This window comes from Penicillium rubens, assembly GCF_028828025.1.
Source record: "Penicillium rubens strain IBT 27055 chromosome Unknown utg000001l_segment0_segment0, whole genome shotgun sequence".
NCBI classification, from domain to species: domain Eukaryota; kingdom Fungi; phylum Ascomycota; class Eurotiomycetes; order Eurotiales; family Aspergillaceae; genus Penicillium; species Penicillium rubens.
Genome location: NW_026890599.1, coordinates 911,874 through 929,338, shown reverse-complemented (window position 1 = coordinate 929,338; position 17,465 = coordinate 911,874). Strand labels below are relative to the sequence as shown.

At 48.9% G+C, this 17,465-nt stretch overlaps 5 protein-coding genes across 5 annotated transcripts; 2 read left to right on the top strand and 3 right to left on the bottom strand.

Moving 5' to 3' along the window:
• Window positions 1–508: 508 nt before the first annotated feature.
• Window positions 509–2,965, top strand: N7525_000382 (uncharacterized protein; the record flags this gene model as incomplete). The annotated part of the gene is made up of 6 exons (XM_002562413.1): window positions 509–612; window positions 672–687; window positions 743–845; window positions 895–1,131; window positions 1,188–2,280; window positions 2,335–2,965. 6 exons carry the CDS (start codon window positions 509–511, stop codon window positions 2,963–2,965), a joined length of 2,184 nt encoding a protein of 727 aa, XP_002562459.1.
• Window positions 2,966–3,569: 604 nt separating this feature from the next.
• N7525_000381 (trehalose-6-phosphate synthase) lies at window positions 3,570–6,433 on the bottom strand (the record flags this gene model as incomplete). The annotated part of the gene is made up of 3 exons (XM_002562414.1): window positions 3,570–4,964; window positions 5,021–6,356; window positions 6,411–6,433. The coding sequence occupies 3 exons, from the start codon at window positions 6,431–6,433 to the stop codon at window positions 3,570–3,572; spliced, it is 2,754 nt and encodes a 917-aa protein (XP_002562460.1).
• Window positions 6,434–10,259: 3,826 nt separating this feature from the next.
• On the top strand, window positions 10,260–11,660 carry png1 (peptide-N4-(N-acetyl-beta-glucosaminyl)asparagine amidase; the record flags this gene model as incomplete). Its single annotated transcript, XM_002562417.1, has 2 exons — window positions 10,260–10,786; window positions 10,853–11,660. 2 exons carry the CDS (start codon window positions 10,260–10,262, stop codon window positions 11,658–11,660), a joined length of 1,335 nt encoding a protein of 444 aa, XP_002562463.1.
• A 1,482-nt stretch (window positions 11,661–13,142) lies between these two features.
• On the bottom strand, window positions 13,143–14,481 carry N7525_000379 (uncharacterized protein; the record flags this gene model as incomplete). The annotated part of the gene is made up of 3 exons (XM_061211549.1): window positions 13,143–13,815; window positions 13,979–14,342; window positions 14,424–14,481. The coding sequence occupies 3 exons, from the start codon at window positions 14,479–14,481 to the stop codon at window positions 13,143–13,145; spliced, it is 1,095 nt and encodes a 364-aa protein (XP_061070775.1).
• Window positions 14,482–15,115: 634 nt separating this feature from the next.
• Window positions 15,116–16,560, bottom strand: N7525_000378 (glycoside hydrolase family 71 protein; the record flags this gene model as incomplete). Its single annotated transcript, XM_002562419.2, has 3 exons — window positions 15,116–15,689; window positions 15,751–15,976; window positions 16,032–16,560. 3 exons carry the CDS (start codon window positions 16,558–16,560, stop codon window positions 15,116–15,118), a joined length of 1,329 nt encoding a protein of 442 aa, XP_002562465.2.
• Between the last annotated feature and the right edge of the window lie 905 nt (window positions 16,561–17,465).

Here is a 17,465-nt window from a genome sequence, read left to right as displayed (position 1 = left end):
TGCTTACCTCTAGGGCTGGGTATGACCTCGGATAGAGATTGAAATCAAAACAAGAACATCTCTACTATAAACAGCCGATATAATCTAATAGATGTAGAATGCTATACATATTATACATACAGAAATATATAATTTAAGATATAATAACCAAGAATGTCAATCTTGCCAATACAAAGCCCTCCCGTGGCCTATCTAATCGTCGGTCGCGTCCGCGCAAACAACTCGAAGCATCATCGGAGAATCACGACTCTCTCTTTTCCCTTACTCACTCTCTACCCAACTGTCGCACCTTTTTATCTTCCATTGCTATTTGAATTACATTTCCCCGTCTTTTCAGCCCGGGAAAATAACCGAATCCTCTCCAATTCAATCCGTTACCCTAGATATCACCTGGCAGAAACAGATACCTGGTTGATCGTTGGACTCGGAAAGTCTCTATTCTCTCTCCAGGCCATATTTCCCTACTCGAAGCCGGTGGCGCTTAACAAGCTGAGCTGCGGCGTTCGCCATGAAGGCCACCCCGTTGCTCATCTCATGGCATAATGACAATGCCCCTATCTACTCGGTGCATTTCGACCCCAATGGCAAGGGCCGATTAGCTACTGCTGGAAAGTAGGTTGTGTCTGTCCTCTTAGGGTGTTGAGCGATTTTACTGACTGCTTCCTCTTCAGTGATAACAACGTCCGAGTATGAACCCGTCCTCCGCCGCCCTTCGCACACCTTGATCTGACATGTTCTACAGCTCTGGAAAGTCGAGTCTACTGGGGAAGAAAGAAAAGTCACTTATCTGAGTACTCTGATTAAGCATACACAAGCCGTCAATGTGGTCCGCTTCAGCCCAAAAGGTATGTTCTTCCGTAGGACACCATATGACTGCAAGCCTGACGGATGTAGGTGAGATGCTGGCATCTGCCGGAGATGATGGAAATGTCCTACTCTGGGTACCGTCGGAGATACAGACACAAGCTGGGCTGGGTGAAGATCGCTCGGACGATAAAGAGACCTGGCGAGTGAAGCACATGTGTCGCTCGTCCGGCGCCGAGATCTACGACCTGGCCTGGTCTCCCGATGGTGTTTTTATCATTACAGGCAGCATGGACAACATCGCACGGATTTACAATGCCCAAACCGGTTAGTTACCCTCGGGCAATTTTCGTATAGCTCGACAACCTGACCGAATCCTACAGGGCAAATGGTACGACAGATTGCTGAGCATTCTCACTATGTCCAAGGTGTAGCATGGGACCCGCTCAACGAGTTTGTTGCGACTCAATCGTCCGACCGATCCGTTCATATTTATACTTTGAAGACCAAAGACGGACAATTCACATTGACACCACATGGGAAGGTGCTCAAGATGGATCTCCCTGCCAAACGTATCGCATCTAGCAGTCCTGCGCCTCCAGATGTGCCTAGCCGGTCTCAACAAAGCACTGGAAATTCCATTGCTATTGCCTCGCCTGCTCCCTCGACTCCAGGGACCCCAATGGCTTCCAATCTCCCCATGGATCCTCCTCCAGTCTCACACAGTCGGCGTTCTTCGTTCGGCTCGTCTCCTTCGATACGACGGTCTGCATCTCCTGCTCCGTCCCTCCCGTTGCCCGCCGTTAAGCCATTGGAGGCCTCATCACCAAGTTTCGGTGGGCTGGGTGTCAAGAACGCCAGCATCTACGCCAACGAGACGTTTACTTCTTTCTTTAGGCGACTGACTTTTGCTCCTGACGGAAGTCTGCTGTTCACACCAGCTGGTCAATTCAAAACCAGTCACGTATCAGCCACGGATTCTGCAAAGACGACAGACGAGATTATCAACACGGTTTACGTCTACACACGAGCTGGTTTCAACAAACCCCCGATCTCTCATCTTCCGGGGCACAAGAAGCCCTCTGTAGCTGTCAAATGTTCCCCGGTCTTTTACACGTTGAAGCAGGGAACCCAGCCTGCGAAAAACATTACCCTTGACACGTCTTCAGGCGAGGAGACGTTCTCATCTCTCCCAGACGCCGTGGTATCGGAAAACCCATCTTTCACCAGCCAACCCCACATGGTCCCTCCATCATCAACAACCGCCGAGCCATCAAAGCTTCAGCCATCCACAAAACCTGCCGAGGACGGCAGCAATGAAGCAAGCCAGAGCTCAGCACCCGTGTTTGCACTTCCTTATCGCATTGTATATGCCGTTGCCACTCAAGATGCTGTTTTGGTATATGACACGCAACAACAAACCCCGCTATGCATTGTCAGCAATTTGCATTTTGCGACTTTTACTGACTTGACCTGGTAAGTACTGTTTCAATTATTGGTCCCAACGTACTGCTTTCTAATGCACAACAGGTCCGCCGATGGGTTAACATTGATCATGAGTTCCTCTGATGGCTTCTGCTCTACACTCTCGTTCGCACCTGGAGAGCTGGGCCAACCCTACACAGGAGCAACCTCTGTAGCTCACAACGCAGCAAACCCAAGCACCCCTGCGACGAATGTCACACCTCTGCTGATGCCAACGCACTCGGCGTCTCCACATGTGCCACCTCCAGTCAAGACGAGCCATACGTCCTCAAATAGCACGGGTCCCGTGCCACCAGCTAGTCCCGCGCGGTCCAACTCCGCCTGCTCAGTCGCGACTTCCACCCAGCCAACCCCTGCAGCAGTCGTGAATAACCCTACTCCCACACTAGGGACTGTGCCGTCGGTGACAGCAACACATTCTGCGCAGCCCCCGACACTCCCGCTGACAACCCCACCACAAACGCCTATCTCAGGCGTTCCGCAGAACGGGTCCACTACGACCGGCGGTAGTGTGCTGGGCAAGCGCGATGTAAGGCCTGCAAGTGAGTCTGAAAAAGAAGGGGGCAAGGAAGAACCAAATAGTGCATCGCAGCAGCCGCCGAAGAGACGCCGTGTGGCACCTACTCTTATCTCGGCGGGTACTGATGGTTCCTCATCGAAGGATAACAAGTCCTAAGTTGGGATTATGTGGGCTTTTCCCGTCTTGACTCCTTTCTCGGCCTCGGTATGCACCTGCAAGGCATGAAATGACCAATTTGCTTTGGCAGCTGTCGCTTCTTATGATTCATGTTTTTTTTTCTTCTAATCATTGCTATCATTACTCATGCTATATCCTCTTCGTATCTTATGTTCTGTATTTGCACTATCTTTGTTTTTCGATCTTTTTCAACAATCGGGTTTATGGTTGATGGAGTTGTGAGAGCCAATCTACCTTCTTGCTCATGTTTGCTGATCCCCTTGATCTATGCATGAATCGTGGCATGAGAATAAAGAATGAAAATGTATTATCTTTACCTTCTAAGTAGACGAGGGTAGTCCTTTACAACAACGCTCTCGGAATATAAAAGCCACTCTAAAGAATCCGCGGCAATGTCAAACATAAGACTGCTTAATACGTATGAGTCATTGCGCTATTGGAAGCTATACTGCATGTCTCGCATATCAGACAAACCTATACCATAAGTCATATCCCTTCATGATCCGTCTTGCATCATACATGACAACAGTCCGCATGATAGTAAGAATAGTAGCCAACCACAACAAACCTGAGCGTGAGTAAGTCATTCAGCCCTCTCCGCATTCGAGGTGACACTCGACAGTTCACCCAAAACATCTAAAAGCGAGCAATCAGGCGGCAACACTGATCTCGCCTCTGTAGCACGAGTGCTAGTTGTCACGGTGGTGACATGGAGCGTTCTCCCAAGCTCAGACTTCTCAAACCGAGAAGCAACGGGCGCAACAGCCAACTCATTTGCCCAGCGAAACAGCGCCTCGTCACTACGAGAACCACCAGCTGCAAATATGAAACTGGGATACTTGATATTGGGGAGATGGTCTAGAATATAGGTGGCGACTCTCCCATTTCCAAGAGCAGCGTGCGGCGGTTCAACCTTCACAGATGCTGCCTCGCGGACGACATGGAAATCCGCACGCCCGCGGGCACCGTTGATTTGATCGGCTAGCTCGGAGGCCTGGCGAGCGGCTACTCCGCGGTCGAGTGCGCCGTCGTAGTGAAATGTTAGCGAGCAGCGGCGTTCCTTGATTCGGCTCCCTTCTATTCGCTCGTGGGAATACTCCATCATCTTTTTAATACCGGAGTGCCATTTCAGGGCGCTTTCTGGGACGAATGGTACCCATGAATCTGACCCGGGTTCTTGTAGGAAACATCCATTCTCGGCGATGAAACCGAGCTCACAGGGCAGCCTTTCGAGTGCTTCTTGGATCTGCTCGGTGCTCCGATTGCTGGTTATATATAAGGTATTCTTGGGGTCGTTTACGAGTGTTCGTAGAGTCTCGCAGGCTTTAGATGAGGGGAGAGACTCTTCTACGCCGAAAGCTGGACCGAAGATTGCGCTGTCTTCCAAAAAGAACATCCGTGCCCTGGCGGCGCCGTATGACCTTTTCAAGTCGGTAAGTGAAAGCGGAGAGAGGTGGCTTGTCTGATGGATTTGCATTTCGTGGGCTTTAGTGAGAGCCTCTTGTAACCCCATGTGCCATTTGATAGCAGTGTATGGAGATTTGCAACCCAGCAGGAAATCCCAGTTGAGTTTCTGCTCCGCCGGCGACATCTCGAGTGCGGACTTGATCGCATCAGCACATTGTCTGTAGTTCCACGGATTGACAAGAAGCTTATGACCACGAAAGATAGAGGCACTGCCCACGAACTCGCTAAGAATCAAGGATCCATGTTGATGAGAGCTAAGCTGTCCATCTTGGCAATGGATAAAATCATGGCTGGACAGGTTCCACCCCTCACGCAGATTGGTGGCCATGAAGATATGTGCAACACTTAAGAGGGCGATAAATTGGAAGTGGCTGATGTCTTGCTGGACCAGTACCAAGGGCTGGTGGGTGATGGTTGAATGTGTTGCATTGATCCTCATTGCGATTTTTGAGATCTGCGCCTCCAGCTCGGGATTCTCAGATGCAGATGACATTACTTGGACTAGAACCACCTATACAAAACAAATTAGTAATTCTCACATGCAATAAGATAAATTCGTCGGCTTACTTGCTCTCTCCATGCTGGATAGCTGTTGAGAAACAGCTCATATGCCAAAAGCTTCTGCTTAATCCCTCCAGGTGCATCAAATCGGTCCCGCGCTACAATGAGAGATTGCCCCTTGTACCTATGGCTGATGCTGTGTATCCAGCCCTTGACCTCGGTGGATTGGCGTAACGTATAAAGTGACGAAGGGTCAATTCCCAATGGAGAATTCACAACACTAACGTACCGATGATTGAGGTGAACTTGATTGGCAGAGACCTCCAGCCTCCTCAGCCGGCTGCAGGAGTGAAGAAAGTGATTGCAGTATTCGTCTGTCTGGAATCCAATCAGATCGGCGCCCAGAAGCCCATCCAACAGTTCTTCACGTGGAGTCAAGCAGCGGAAGATTTCGGAGGAAGGAAACGGAGTATGCAAGAAAAATCCAATCTCGGCTTGTGGTAAACCTTCCCTCAGAAGGCCAGGAAGAAGCAGAAGGTGATAATCATGGACCCATATTCGATCACCCGGTTTCCAGTGCTTGATGATTGTTTCTGCAAATGCCTTGTTCAGCTTGAGGTATTGGACCCAAGAGTAACCGTCGTACTCAGTATGCCGAGGGCTTTCTTGCATTTGATAATGGAAGGCTGGCCAAAGCACCGCGCGACAGAAATGGGTGTAATGGCCCTCAAACTCGTTGTCACTAACAAACACAGTCAATGAATCATACACATCCTGGAGGGTCTCAGCAATGTCCGTCCTGGTAGAATCTGCCAATGAGTCGGTAGGCATGCCTAGAGTCCCCACCCAAGTCTTGTCCTTGAGCAAGCTCGACTTTTCAGCAGCGTGGATGGCATTTTGTAGACCTCCATGGCCTTGTTCAGCAGCCTTTACGACCCAGTCAGCATTGGAGAGCGAGACTCGTGTGCTACTGCAGTATTTCGTGTCCCATCGATCCTGTGATCCATCCAAAGATAATTCCCTTCTCGGTCCTTGGATTGGGCCTCGACTGCTCAGAATGGACGGTGTCGGAGGATCTGTTGCCTTGGACCGGGGCTGATGGAATCTCCGACTGTGTCCCCAAGGAATGACACGGGGCTCGCTGGGGCCGTGCCACAATCGATCATTGGCAATCGGAATCTCATCTGCTGACCGCGAAGTATAACCTTTGAAGACAGTCTCGTCTTCTGTGGTGGCTCCAGGAGTTAGTGGGAGACAACTTGTGGGACGAGTTGGATGGTAGGTATCCGACAGGCGCCCAAGGATAGGTCCAGGGCCATCGACATTTGCATGGCTAGACGAGGACCCGTGCTGTCCCTGCTTGGGTTCCGTCACTTGGAAATCGATGGTATATGGGAGGAACCTGGTATACACCATGTCAGATTTGAGGAGTCTTGTAGGCGAGGGAGGAACTCACAAAGATGCGATGAAGACCGTCATTGGACTTAGTTGTAATCCAATGAAGTATTTGTGTTGTAAATAGCCAAGGGATTTGATTCATAGTGCAGGTAAGCCATCGGTGGTTGAACGCTGAGGATGAAGGGGCTTGGACTGTTGAAGAGGAAGGAACGTCCAGCCTACTACAACTGCCAGATGTATCCCGCTCTGCTATCTATTGTAATGTTTTTTTTTTTTTTTTTTTTTTTTTTTTTGTTGATTTGTCAAATAAGGTGAAGGACATACCTAGGTATAACACAATGTAAAGAGTTGGTTGTGTACGCAAGATATATCTGGAAGATATGTTGCTCAAAACTTTTGATTGCTGAGTCTTTTCCATACTGTTCAGTTCCGATATTTGATAGTTTATGACTGTTTAACTTGGCTACAATATCGAACTTGTTAATGTGAGCTGCTAGTAGATGTTGATTCGAGGCTGGTGTTTAACTACGCCAAACTGCATACATATGTATCATCAACCTCCTTTCAGTGGCCGAAACATTTGATATACAACATGTGTTATCGAAACAGGTTTTAGTAGGTCAAGTAAGGCCATATTTCGGCATTTATTCCAATCTATAGAATGAGTCTATATATCAAAACAGGGCTATCTACGTCCCCCGAGGGTCATCAAAGTAAAGTCAGCCCTACTCCTTAGGTATAGATAAGGAATAAACCAAAAACAAAAACATGTGCACAGAGACTATTAACGACAAGGACACGTGATATAGACTTAAGTCAGTTATTTTCCAGAGTACCTTCTTGCAAGCCTTTTGTCTAGGCCATCTGTTCCCTGTTAGTTCAACAGTCCATGGCAAGACGCACGGATATCTGAGCACTCGCTCCAACGACTTAGGTCCGAACGGGCAATTAGACGACCTGAGCCCTCATATCCAACGAATGGGCTGGTGAGATGCGGAAGAACTCCCAAGACCCAAGAGCTTGCGACAGCGATAGAGCTAGTGGATTAGCGCATGACGTTTCGGCCCACACTAGCCAACGCTATTCTCCCGTACATCCGTCAGTGGTCATTCTCGCGTTAAACAAAAAGGCCGCATGGAGTAAGACGTCTAAGCATGTCAACGTAAGGCCAAGCTTAAGAAGTCAGCTGCACGACGAGCCACCTATGCCGCGTGCGTGTCCTCTCTTCTTGGCTGGGGACGACACGCCCACCACATCAGTTTGAGGATCCCATTATTATCGTTGTGTATTATCGTTGTGTCACAGGATTTGACAGTTTTTCGAGAGATGCGGAGGGACGCGGTATTGAATGGGCATCGACGCGTGGAAACCAGATGCGCGGACTGGGCATGGGCTCATGCATCCACGGGAATGAAGCATGGTGCATATAGGCTTGGCACCTTGCAAAGACAGGGCCAAGCTCATAGGATACGCCGATAGTCTCGCTAGATAGGCTGTGTCTTAGTTTAATATATCATTCAAGCAATAGAGTCAAGAGAGCCAGGAGAGACATGAGGTCTTGGCACTTGGCGTCCGGGGGTAATTGGCTCGCTCGGTTCATTGAACCCGAATTGCTTTAGCTTTACTCCGTAGAAGTTCTGCACTTCCCCCTTGGGCATGTACCAATCCCATGGCAAGAATTATTGCCAGTACGAGTGCCTTGCGTGTTGTGTACGAATCGCCTTTTGCTCTAGGTCGTATGTTGTACTAACTGTTATGATTACCGTCAATTACCACCGAGGAGAGAAAACAACATACATTGATAATAAAAAAGAAAGTCCAATAAAATAACAGGGATCACCGCAAAAATACCTGGTACTTGTAAAATGACCCAGTTTTTTGTGAAATTGATGCTCGCGCCATCCGAGTTAAGCACCAGGACACCTTTTCTCGGCATCGAACGGGGAAAATCAGATCATTAAAAAAAAGAGAACATTTTGATACGGATTGTTCAACTACTTATGTGATCACAATGAACTTCGCACAGCCACTCAACATAGCCTCGGAATATTACTAGGGTCAAACGCGGCTCAGAAGATGAAACGACGGATCGGTTTCCCCAGAGAGAACGCCTGGTCAAATTTCCCGAGTCATCCGATGTAATAGATTTCAGGGCTGAATCTCGGCCCCGGGAGCTTGTGAATTTAAAAAGAAAAAGAAAAAGAAAAAAACATTATCCCAAGGTTGTCCGCATCATTGACACCTGGGCATACCACAGCCAACGTATTCCTAACTAGACCCTAATATTCTACATATCCATGTAGTATAGTTGCACCCGAACATGACTGATAATGCCATTGAGCCTGCTAGGCAAGTATTTGGATAGCCTACCCAAGTAGAGCAGCTTTCCCAACCCCTGATTCATATTTAGGTCCGCTCATTGGATACGATGTAGATCGACAGTTGCCTGACTGAAAAGGGAAAAAGATGCTTCCACAATTGGAACCTCACTACGAAGTACGGAGTATACGGAGTATTTTCCAGGGTCTTCTTTTAGGTGATCTGATTGGCGATGGAGGGTGAGTTCCTGCGGGTTGTATGTTGTAGTGTTGTACGGACTAGCCCTAATGATCCGCACTATAATGTATTTTAACACGGGATCGAATCTCACATTCACATTCCCCATCGAAGTAAGACGATAAAGTATCCCAAGAATTAGGATCTCACGTTGCATACATTCATACCAAGAGAAAAGATAAAGATGCCTTGGAAGGACCCCTTCATAGTCTAAACCTCATCGGGTTGGAAGCACCGCCTCAAAGCGGCTTAGAGGGTGTGGTCCCCCGATCGGGTGAAATGCCAAGACGGACGCTTGCGCGTCTCCAGCCTTTCAGTGGAAAAGCGGACAGAACAGTCGAGCTTTCGTACCTTGGCCGCGCGTTGGCCCTACAACCCACGCTTTTTGATATTTCTTTTTCTCTTTTTCTTGCTCCCTTTTTTTATTTTTTATTTTTTATATTTTTTCTTCCTTTCCTTCTTTTCTTGACGTCTTGACTTTAGCTTGTTGATTCCGTACGGGGTACGGCATCTATAGTCCATTTGATGTACAAGATTATATACTCTTTAGGAGTATACCTAGGTAACGGAACAAGCCGACCATGAGCTTTGATCATCGCCTTATGAACTCTCAAGGGTATTTGATCTTCGTTGTTGTACCCAACCTTGATTATTATATTGACGATAACCATGGAAGGATTAATAACTGCCTGATGATCTAAGTTACGTATAGGTAAAGTAGTCATATCGGTCGACTCATCTGTAGTAAATACATACTAGATATGTTGTATGTACCTTGGATATACCTGAAAGTTCGAGATAATATCAAAGTAAGTGAGTATAGAAACAAAAAAAAAGGATATAGAAGCCAAAGTATATGCCAAGAAACTAGCAACGATCCATGAAAATCTGGATGTGGACGTTACGTGTTCACGGGAGCCAAAAATACGCAAATTACGGAAATTACGGGGAAAAAGGGTCTTTTTTCTTGGCTCTTTTTTGGTTTTTGCACACGCGGCTTGGCCGCGGGGCCCGTGATTGGGGCCAGATGCTGACGACGCTCGTAATACTGCGTACACTCCGTACTCTTGTCCTCTCCCTCCCTCTCTCTCATCCAAGGGCCTTTCTTTCTTTTTTTCCCTTCTTGACTCTCCAATAAGAGAGTGATCGTCAAGTGCTACGTCAACTCGAGCGAGGTAGTCCCTTCTTTTACTACTCGTCTCTGACATCCCTTTCTTACCATCCTCTTCCCCCCCCGACCCTGGGTCAAATTGGACCTCCTTCGCCCAAACTCGATCGTTCACCCATTCCGAGCCATCCTGGATCTCAATATTCATCGTCTTGGAAGTCTGCCGTGACTTCCTCATCGACTATGGCGGACGGCAGACAACGGGCTACCCAGCCTGCCCCAAACGGCTACGACGCCTCCTCCCTAACCCACGAATTCGAGCAGCTTATGCGCACCAAACGACTTAACCGACTTCATGAACCTTCTCGCTCGCGTACTCACTCCCCATCGCCGTCTCCGATGTCCAGTTCAGCACTTCCTCCGCCGCCTACGCGAGCTCCGCCACCACCTCCCTCGTTGGGCACTCCTGCCGCCGCTCCCTCTCCCAAGCCATCCACAACCTCACCAGCACTACGCGGTCTTCCTATCATGCCATCCCCTCCCCAGGATGCAGCTTCGCTCAAGTTTTATAATTTATTGAAGGGATTATCAGTCACACCGACCAAGTACGAAAACCCTGGTCTATTGGATGAGGCCTTGTGTGTTATCCCGCTCGATCGCCTGTATTCCGAGGCCGAGGAAGAGTCTCAAATTATGCAGGCCCAGGCTGCCAGTGTGGGAGGCAAGCCGGAATGGGGCTACCAAGATTGTGTGATCCGAGCATTGTTAAAGTATGTTGGAATCCCTAGATGGTCTAGACCCGTTGCGCCCTTGCTAACATATCTATCTTCATCCAGATGGTTCAAGGGGTCATTCTTCCAATTTGTTAATAACCCTCCATGCTCGAAATGCCTAATGCCCACGATCGCCCAAGGCATGACGCCTCCGACCCCCGATGAGACCGCCCGTGGCGCAACCCGAGTCGAGTTGTACCGTTGTTCCGATACTAATTGCACCGCCCACGAGCGATTCCCGCGGTATTCCGATGTGTGGCAATTGCTGCAATCTCGACGTGGCAGAGTTGGCGAATGGGCCAACTGCTTTAGCATGTTCTGCCGCGCAGTCGGAGCCCGTGTCCGTTGGGTCTGGAATTCCGAGGATTATGTCTGGACCGAAGTGTACTCGGAACACCAGCGACGATGGGTCCACGTTGATTCTTGCGAGGGCGCCTGGGATCAGCCTCGCCTGTACACCGAAGGATGGCAACGCAAGATCTCTTACTGTGTGGCCTTTTCCATCGACGGTGCGACCGATGTCACGCGCCGCTATGTTCGCAATTTCTCCCGACACGGAAGCCCTCGCACTCGCGCCCCCGAAGAAGTTGTTCTGTGGTCGATTCACGAAATCCGACGCAAGCGTCGCGAAAACATGTCCAAGACCGACCAACGTCGCCTGATCAAGGAGGATGAGCGTGAAGAGAAGGAGCTCCGATGCTACATGGCATCGGCTCTGGCAGCGGAGATTAACAACATGCTCCCACAGGGACTTGCCGGTCGCCGCGAGGACCAGAAACACCCAGGTGCTCGCCAGGAGGCCTCGACCGAATGGCTTGCCGCGCGAGGCCATGGTAACTCAGGACCCGACCGTTCCCGTGAAGGACGGTAAGATTACTGCTGGTAATCTGACATCATATCACCCCCTTGGCTTCTGAAATTTCACATCAGCCACACCACTCATCGAACGATTGTGCGACCTGGATATTCAATATTCCGCAGCCCTCTTTCTCGCATCGGAGCACTGGCCGGGCGCAGCGACGTTCGAGAGACCTTTAGGTAACATTGGTTCCGACTATTGACCAAAGCCACTGCGGTCGCGCTGGATAACTTCGAGCCGCTGGCATCCCTTTTCTGGCGTCAGAATCAGAAGACAGCCATGCTATCTTGACATAAGATTCAAGCATGTGCGACCGCAGACTTGGACAAGAAGGCTCCCGGGCCTGCCTGTCTACAATGGCTGGCGATGTTGACCAATTGTTCCTCTGATCATCGATCATACAATTTCTCTCCGCTCGAATCACGACATCTACGTGATAATTTCCATTTCCTTACTCTCTGAGATACCACATCCGGAGTCTGATTTTTTTTTCCTTCCCGACCATCTTGCACTTAATATGTATGGGTCACAACCGGGGTTTTGGCTTTATAGTTTTGCACGGCGCCCATGGTGACAACGATTATCTTCCATCTCCTTTCCCAGTCTTTATCTCTAATATCTTTTGGATATGCCCGACGACACATTTACGAGTCATGGTTGCAGCCATTTTTGCAGCCATTTTTTTTCTATGTTTACTTTTGCATGTCCTGGCAGGATCGCCAGTTCGATCTTTTTCCTTATATACCTGGCCACCTTTTTCAAGGGTCGATTTCCTTTACGTTCAGTGGGCTAGTACCATTCAATACCAATATCTTATTATCCACTGTGTTCCAATACAAGGCTAGTTTGATTATGATGCGCACTCTTCCCCGCGGTCTCCCTAGCGCTCCTGGTGGAGCCAAGTTCAGGTTTTTCTTGCCCCTGGCGACATTATACATCATCATACATCATGTTAACCCTAACCTTGGAAGGGATATGATAGTTACAATGTATATAGATGTACAATGTACAGCATGTTGTCTGGAATGGATAAACCTGACTTGATATCTTCTGCACTATGCATACCAGCTAAAACACGTGTTTTATGTATTTATAGACCGACTCCTCTCAGTGGGTCCAGGGTCTCACCTGGTTGAGAGTCGAGGGGAAAATAAGAAATTATATTCCGTATATAGCAACTTAGTACGGTGTACGGAGTACTCCACAGCATTTCTGTATATTATCAAGTCAGACTACGATATATATTGTACCTGGAACGCCCAGAAATAAATAGATGCCCGAGTATGCGTCGATGATACTCCGATCCCGATATGTAGATCTGCAACGGTGTCAACATACTCCGAAGTGATGCCGAAACATGCACAAAAACAAGAAAGTGACAACCCTATGTATGTATGTATGTGTGGATGTATGTAGTACAACATACATCCAACAGACGATCATTGCATGCATAAAACAAGTTTAATCACGCCATCCACAAATCTCGAATACCTCTCACACCGCTGATATCCAGCAGTCTATCCCCCTCCGCCGAAGATCCCTCCCTATCCGATCCAGTTCATGCAAGTAGTAAGAATGGCCCTGAAGCCTCAGCTCCCAGCTCCCCCTGGATCCAGACGTAGCCGCAGACGAATCCCAAGAAGAAAACGAAGATTCAGATCCCAGACTCTTACAAGAGTCCTCATCCGAACTAAACCCGTCACACCCGACACTTCTCACCCTCGACCGGCCCCCGGACCCGTACCCACCAAGATCCACATCCACAGTCACGTTCGCATCCCCATCACCATCACCATCCCTCCTACAATCCCACCGTCTCGAACTAGTAATAGCAACACCCCGCAGGGGCTCCAAAAACCCCACCAATCTCTCAACAGGCTCACTGAACCAATTACTCTCCAACACGAGCACGAACGACCGCAGTGAGCGCAGCTGCGAAACAGCCCGACACGTCTCTATCCACTGTGTCCGTCCGGCGGATACGTACACCGCCCGCACGGAGTCCTTGCTCGGTAGCCAGTGGCCCGGGAAAGACCAGCGTAGTTCGATGGCGCGTATGCGATCCCGGTGGTCGGGGAGGATTGTTGGGAGGAGATATGGGAGGGTCCAGGGGTTACTGAATTCTAGGATTGGGTGGGTGTAGAGCATGGGGATTGATTCGTGGTATCTGTGTTTTATTAGAATTGGGGTGGTTTGGGTATGTAGCTTTTGCTTTTTCTGGGATGAGGAGAGGGGAAGGGGTGGCAGGTTGGGATGTAACATGTACATGTATAGTACAATATAAGTATACAAGTAGGGTAGGAGTAGAAGGATAAAAGAATCTTTCATACATCTGTCGACAAGTCAATGCCAGACTGAGTAGCTTAACTTTATTCCAGCGTGCGAGATCGGCTTCTTTCGCCGGCTGGGAGATGCCCGTTCCGTGGCAGATCTCGCACGTGCTGCTCGGGCGAGTGTGCCGCTCTGGTGAAGGTGAAGGTGAAGACCTTTTTGCTTTTTGCTCGAGCGCACAGGGACATACCACGTGTCCGAGTCGTTTGTTGCATTGGATTATATGGATTCTTTGGTCTGCTAGGACGAATCCCCAGATCATTAGCCGGAGCTCCGGTGATAGCCGGGTGAGGAGTTGGCTTTGGGATTGCGGGGAGGAGAATGCTATTGTTTGGTGGTGGGGGAGGGGAGGAGGTTTGTTGCCTGTTTTTAGATCTGTTAGATATGTATACTCAATGTGAGGAATGGAAAGTAAGAGTAGTAAGAATGGAGTTATTGCCTTACTCTGATACCGCTGGAGCAGCACATCCTCCCATGAGAAGACACCCTTCATACGGATCATTGTTAGTAGTAACTATGTTCGTCCTGAAATCAAAAACAAAGAGACATTGACAGCCAGAGAGGTCCATAAATAGTGTCACAAGACCTGCTGCTGGCCCTGTCGGGCACAACACGTTCCCGTCAACCCGAACGGGCGTTAAGTGGCCCAGTTAAGGATTTGGGCAAAGAGTCGGTGAGGGTAAAGATAAAGGGACATGAGAGGTATTTATGTCGCTACATGTATCTGATATAACTATATCTGAGACCAAAAGAGATAAGGAAACGCGGAAGAAAACGGGCTAGTCGTAGATCTTTCAAGGTACTTTGGTCTAACTTACTATACTCCGCAGTTCAATTTCATTCAATAATATGTAGCAACTGGTCTATAAACATCCATGAATGCCATTCCTGTTTCAAGTTCCAAGACATATTATAGTGCTTTAAGTACCTCTATGTGTATTGCATTTCCTTTACCGGGTGAGGCTTTCCCATCTAAGTGCAGGCCTTATGAGGGCGGTCCAGGGTCAGGTGTTGTATTTATTGGTGTTCTACAGGTATCTCTCACGCCTCGATCAACATACACTCAGTGTATTCTATACCTAGGTTCCAGACCTCAAGCGATAAGTAACCCAACATCAAGCCCGACACTTAGTATGTCAACCTAGAGCGTTAATCTGGGGCGTCACCTGCAACCCCTCCGACAACATAGTCAAACCAGCCGGCTGCAGCTGGTCAACACAGCCCTCCGCCGGCAGAGTGCCCACATAAGCATTGAAGTTATAAATGCCACAGGCGCACGTGTCGACAACATCCCTCAAACTTGTCCCGGACAGAGCCTCAACCGTCCTGAAGCCGCGAATGACCTTGAATCTCTGCGCGCCCACACCCATCGGCACCGAGTGTGACCAGATCCCCGGAGGCGCGATGTAGGTCTCAGTCTTATCACCAGACTGCACCCGCACCATCGCGGGCAACTTCAGCATCGTAACGACAAACACCTCGTCTTTCATTGTGTCGGCGCCGTTAGGCCGGCCGCAGGTGAAGTCGCCGCTAGCACTGTCGGAGCTGCCTTGCATGGTTGTGTCTGTTGCGTCGCAGTCGACGCTCTTCAGGGTTGGCCGGTACCAGTAAACCAGTTTTTCTTCCTCTATGAATCTGATGGGCAGCCTCGAGCCTGCTTTGTAGGCGGCGATGAAGGGCTTTGCCATGTCGAGCCAGCCGTTGTGGGGCCTATCTCCTTTGTGAGTTGATGTTTATGTTTGATTTGGTACGGTGGGAGATCTCTACTCACATGTCCATTACCCACTTCGAGGCACCGTCGTCTGTATGTGGTGATGACAGCGGGCCGACATAGTGTGACTCACCATAGTCATTCCAGGTGATGATCTCCACAAAGCGAGGGCTGAGACGTAAAATTTCTCTCCACCGGTCATACCAGAGGAGGTCGGAGGGGAACACCCAGTTCTTGCTGTACGAGACCTCGGGGCCGTAATGGGTCGAGAACCAAGGCGAGATAGCTATTCATCAATCAGCAAATACGCACACAAGAACCAACAAACTCCAGCTACTCACGCGCAATATATGGTTTCCCTTGCAGAGCATCCTCATAAGCCTGGTCGCTATCTGCAACAGTGATCCTCTGCTCAGCAGTCGGAGCCCTGTTATTCCCATCACTATCCCAACCCATCCAGTTCAGAGCACCATCGATCTTATCGAAATCACCCTGACCGGGGTGGAAATTCGGCGCAAAGAAGATCTCACTGCCAGCAGAGGATCTGATTTCATCGACATCAACACCGTCGCCGGTAAACGACGACACAAAGACTTTCCCATCGACCATGAGCTGCGCCGGATGACTTGCATATTGCGCGATCTTGGCGCCGACTTCGCTGCCCTGGCTGGCCTGCCACCAGTTGAAGTCGAAGGAGATGAATACTTTCATGCCATTTCTGGCAGCAGATTCATAGGCATAGTACAGCTGGGTGTCGGTGTAAGGGTCGGTGCCGATATTTAATGCAAAGGCATCGATGCCTGCGTCTCTGGCACGCCTCATATCATCGTCATAGTCGCAGGCGCTTTCGCGATTGCTGACGATGCCCATCTAGATCGTGTTAGTGTTTTATAATTTGACAATGCGATAAATGTGATAAATGTGTAACTTGCCATAAAATGACAGAAAACCAGTCTATTTCCTACGTTTTCATCGTTAGACGACATGGTGGTAATGAAGTCGACTAGAGTCGGGGAAGCGAAGGTGAAGAAGGGCAATAGGCAGGCCACGAAGAGGTAGAACATGGCTTTTTGAGCGGTGAAGAAATCCTAGTACCAGCCAAGGAATATCTCCACTCTGTGAAGCTGAACTATGAAGATAAAAGGAATGAAAGATGTATCCAGCTTAATGAGCGACTACAGGAATGAAGAAATGAAAGCCCGGGTAAAGATAGGACATAAGACTTGAGTTAAAAAAGTCTTGAATGCTTTTGGCGCTTTGTTTTACAATGCCACATTTTCTATAATCAGATCCACTCTTTGTATGTGTTAATGGACAATAGATCAATAGGCAATGAAGCCCTAAAGTGGGTGCCTGCAATGAAAAAGAATTCCTACTGCTTCGACTGCTACAGTGCCATGTCAGACAAGGGTCGGCGCTTAGGTTTGGACGGGACCAGGAAGGAAAGGAGCTTTTCTACGATCTGGTTAGTTGAAATAGAATGAGCCCAGGGGGACAATGATCTGACTACAGGGCTGTAGGGCTGTCGGATTGGCTGAATAACGCCTCCAACAGCCCAGCGGCTAATTCAGGGGGTTCCATGTTTGACCCCTTGGGATAACAAAGAATACCTTGTTTAAAGTACTGAGCTATTTCAATAGATCTCATCTTGAAACATTTTATTCAATATCAGCGATTAGGGCTCCATGTCCATTCATTAAGCACCGCACGGTGTTCCCCAAGTACAATCGATGGTGGGGTGTCACGGCGTTTAATGTTTCAAATCGGACCTAGGT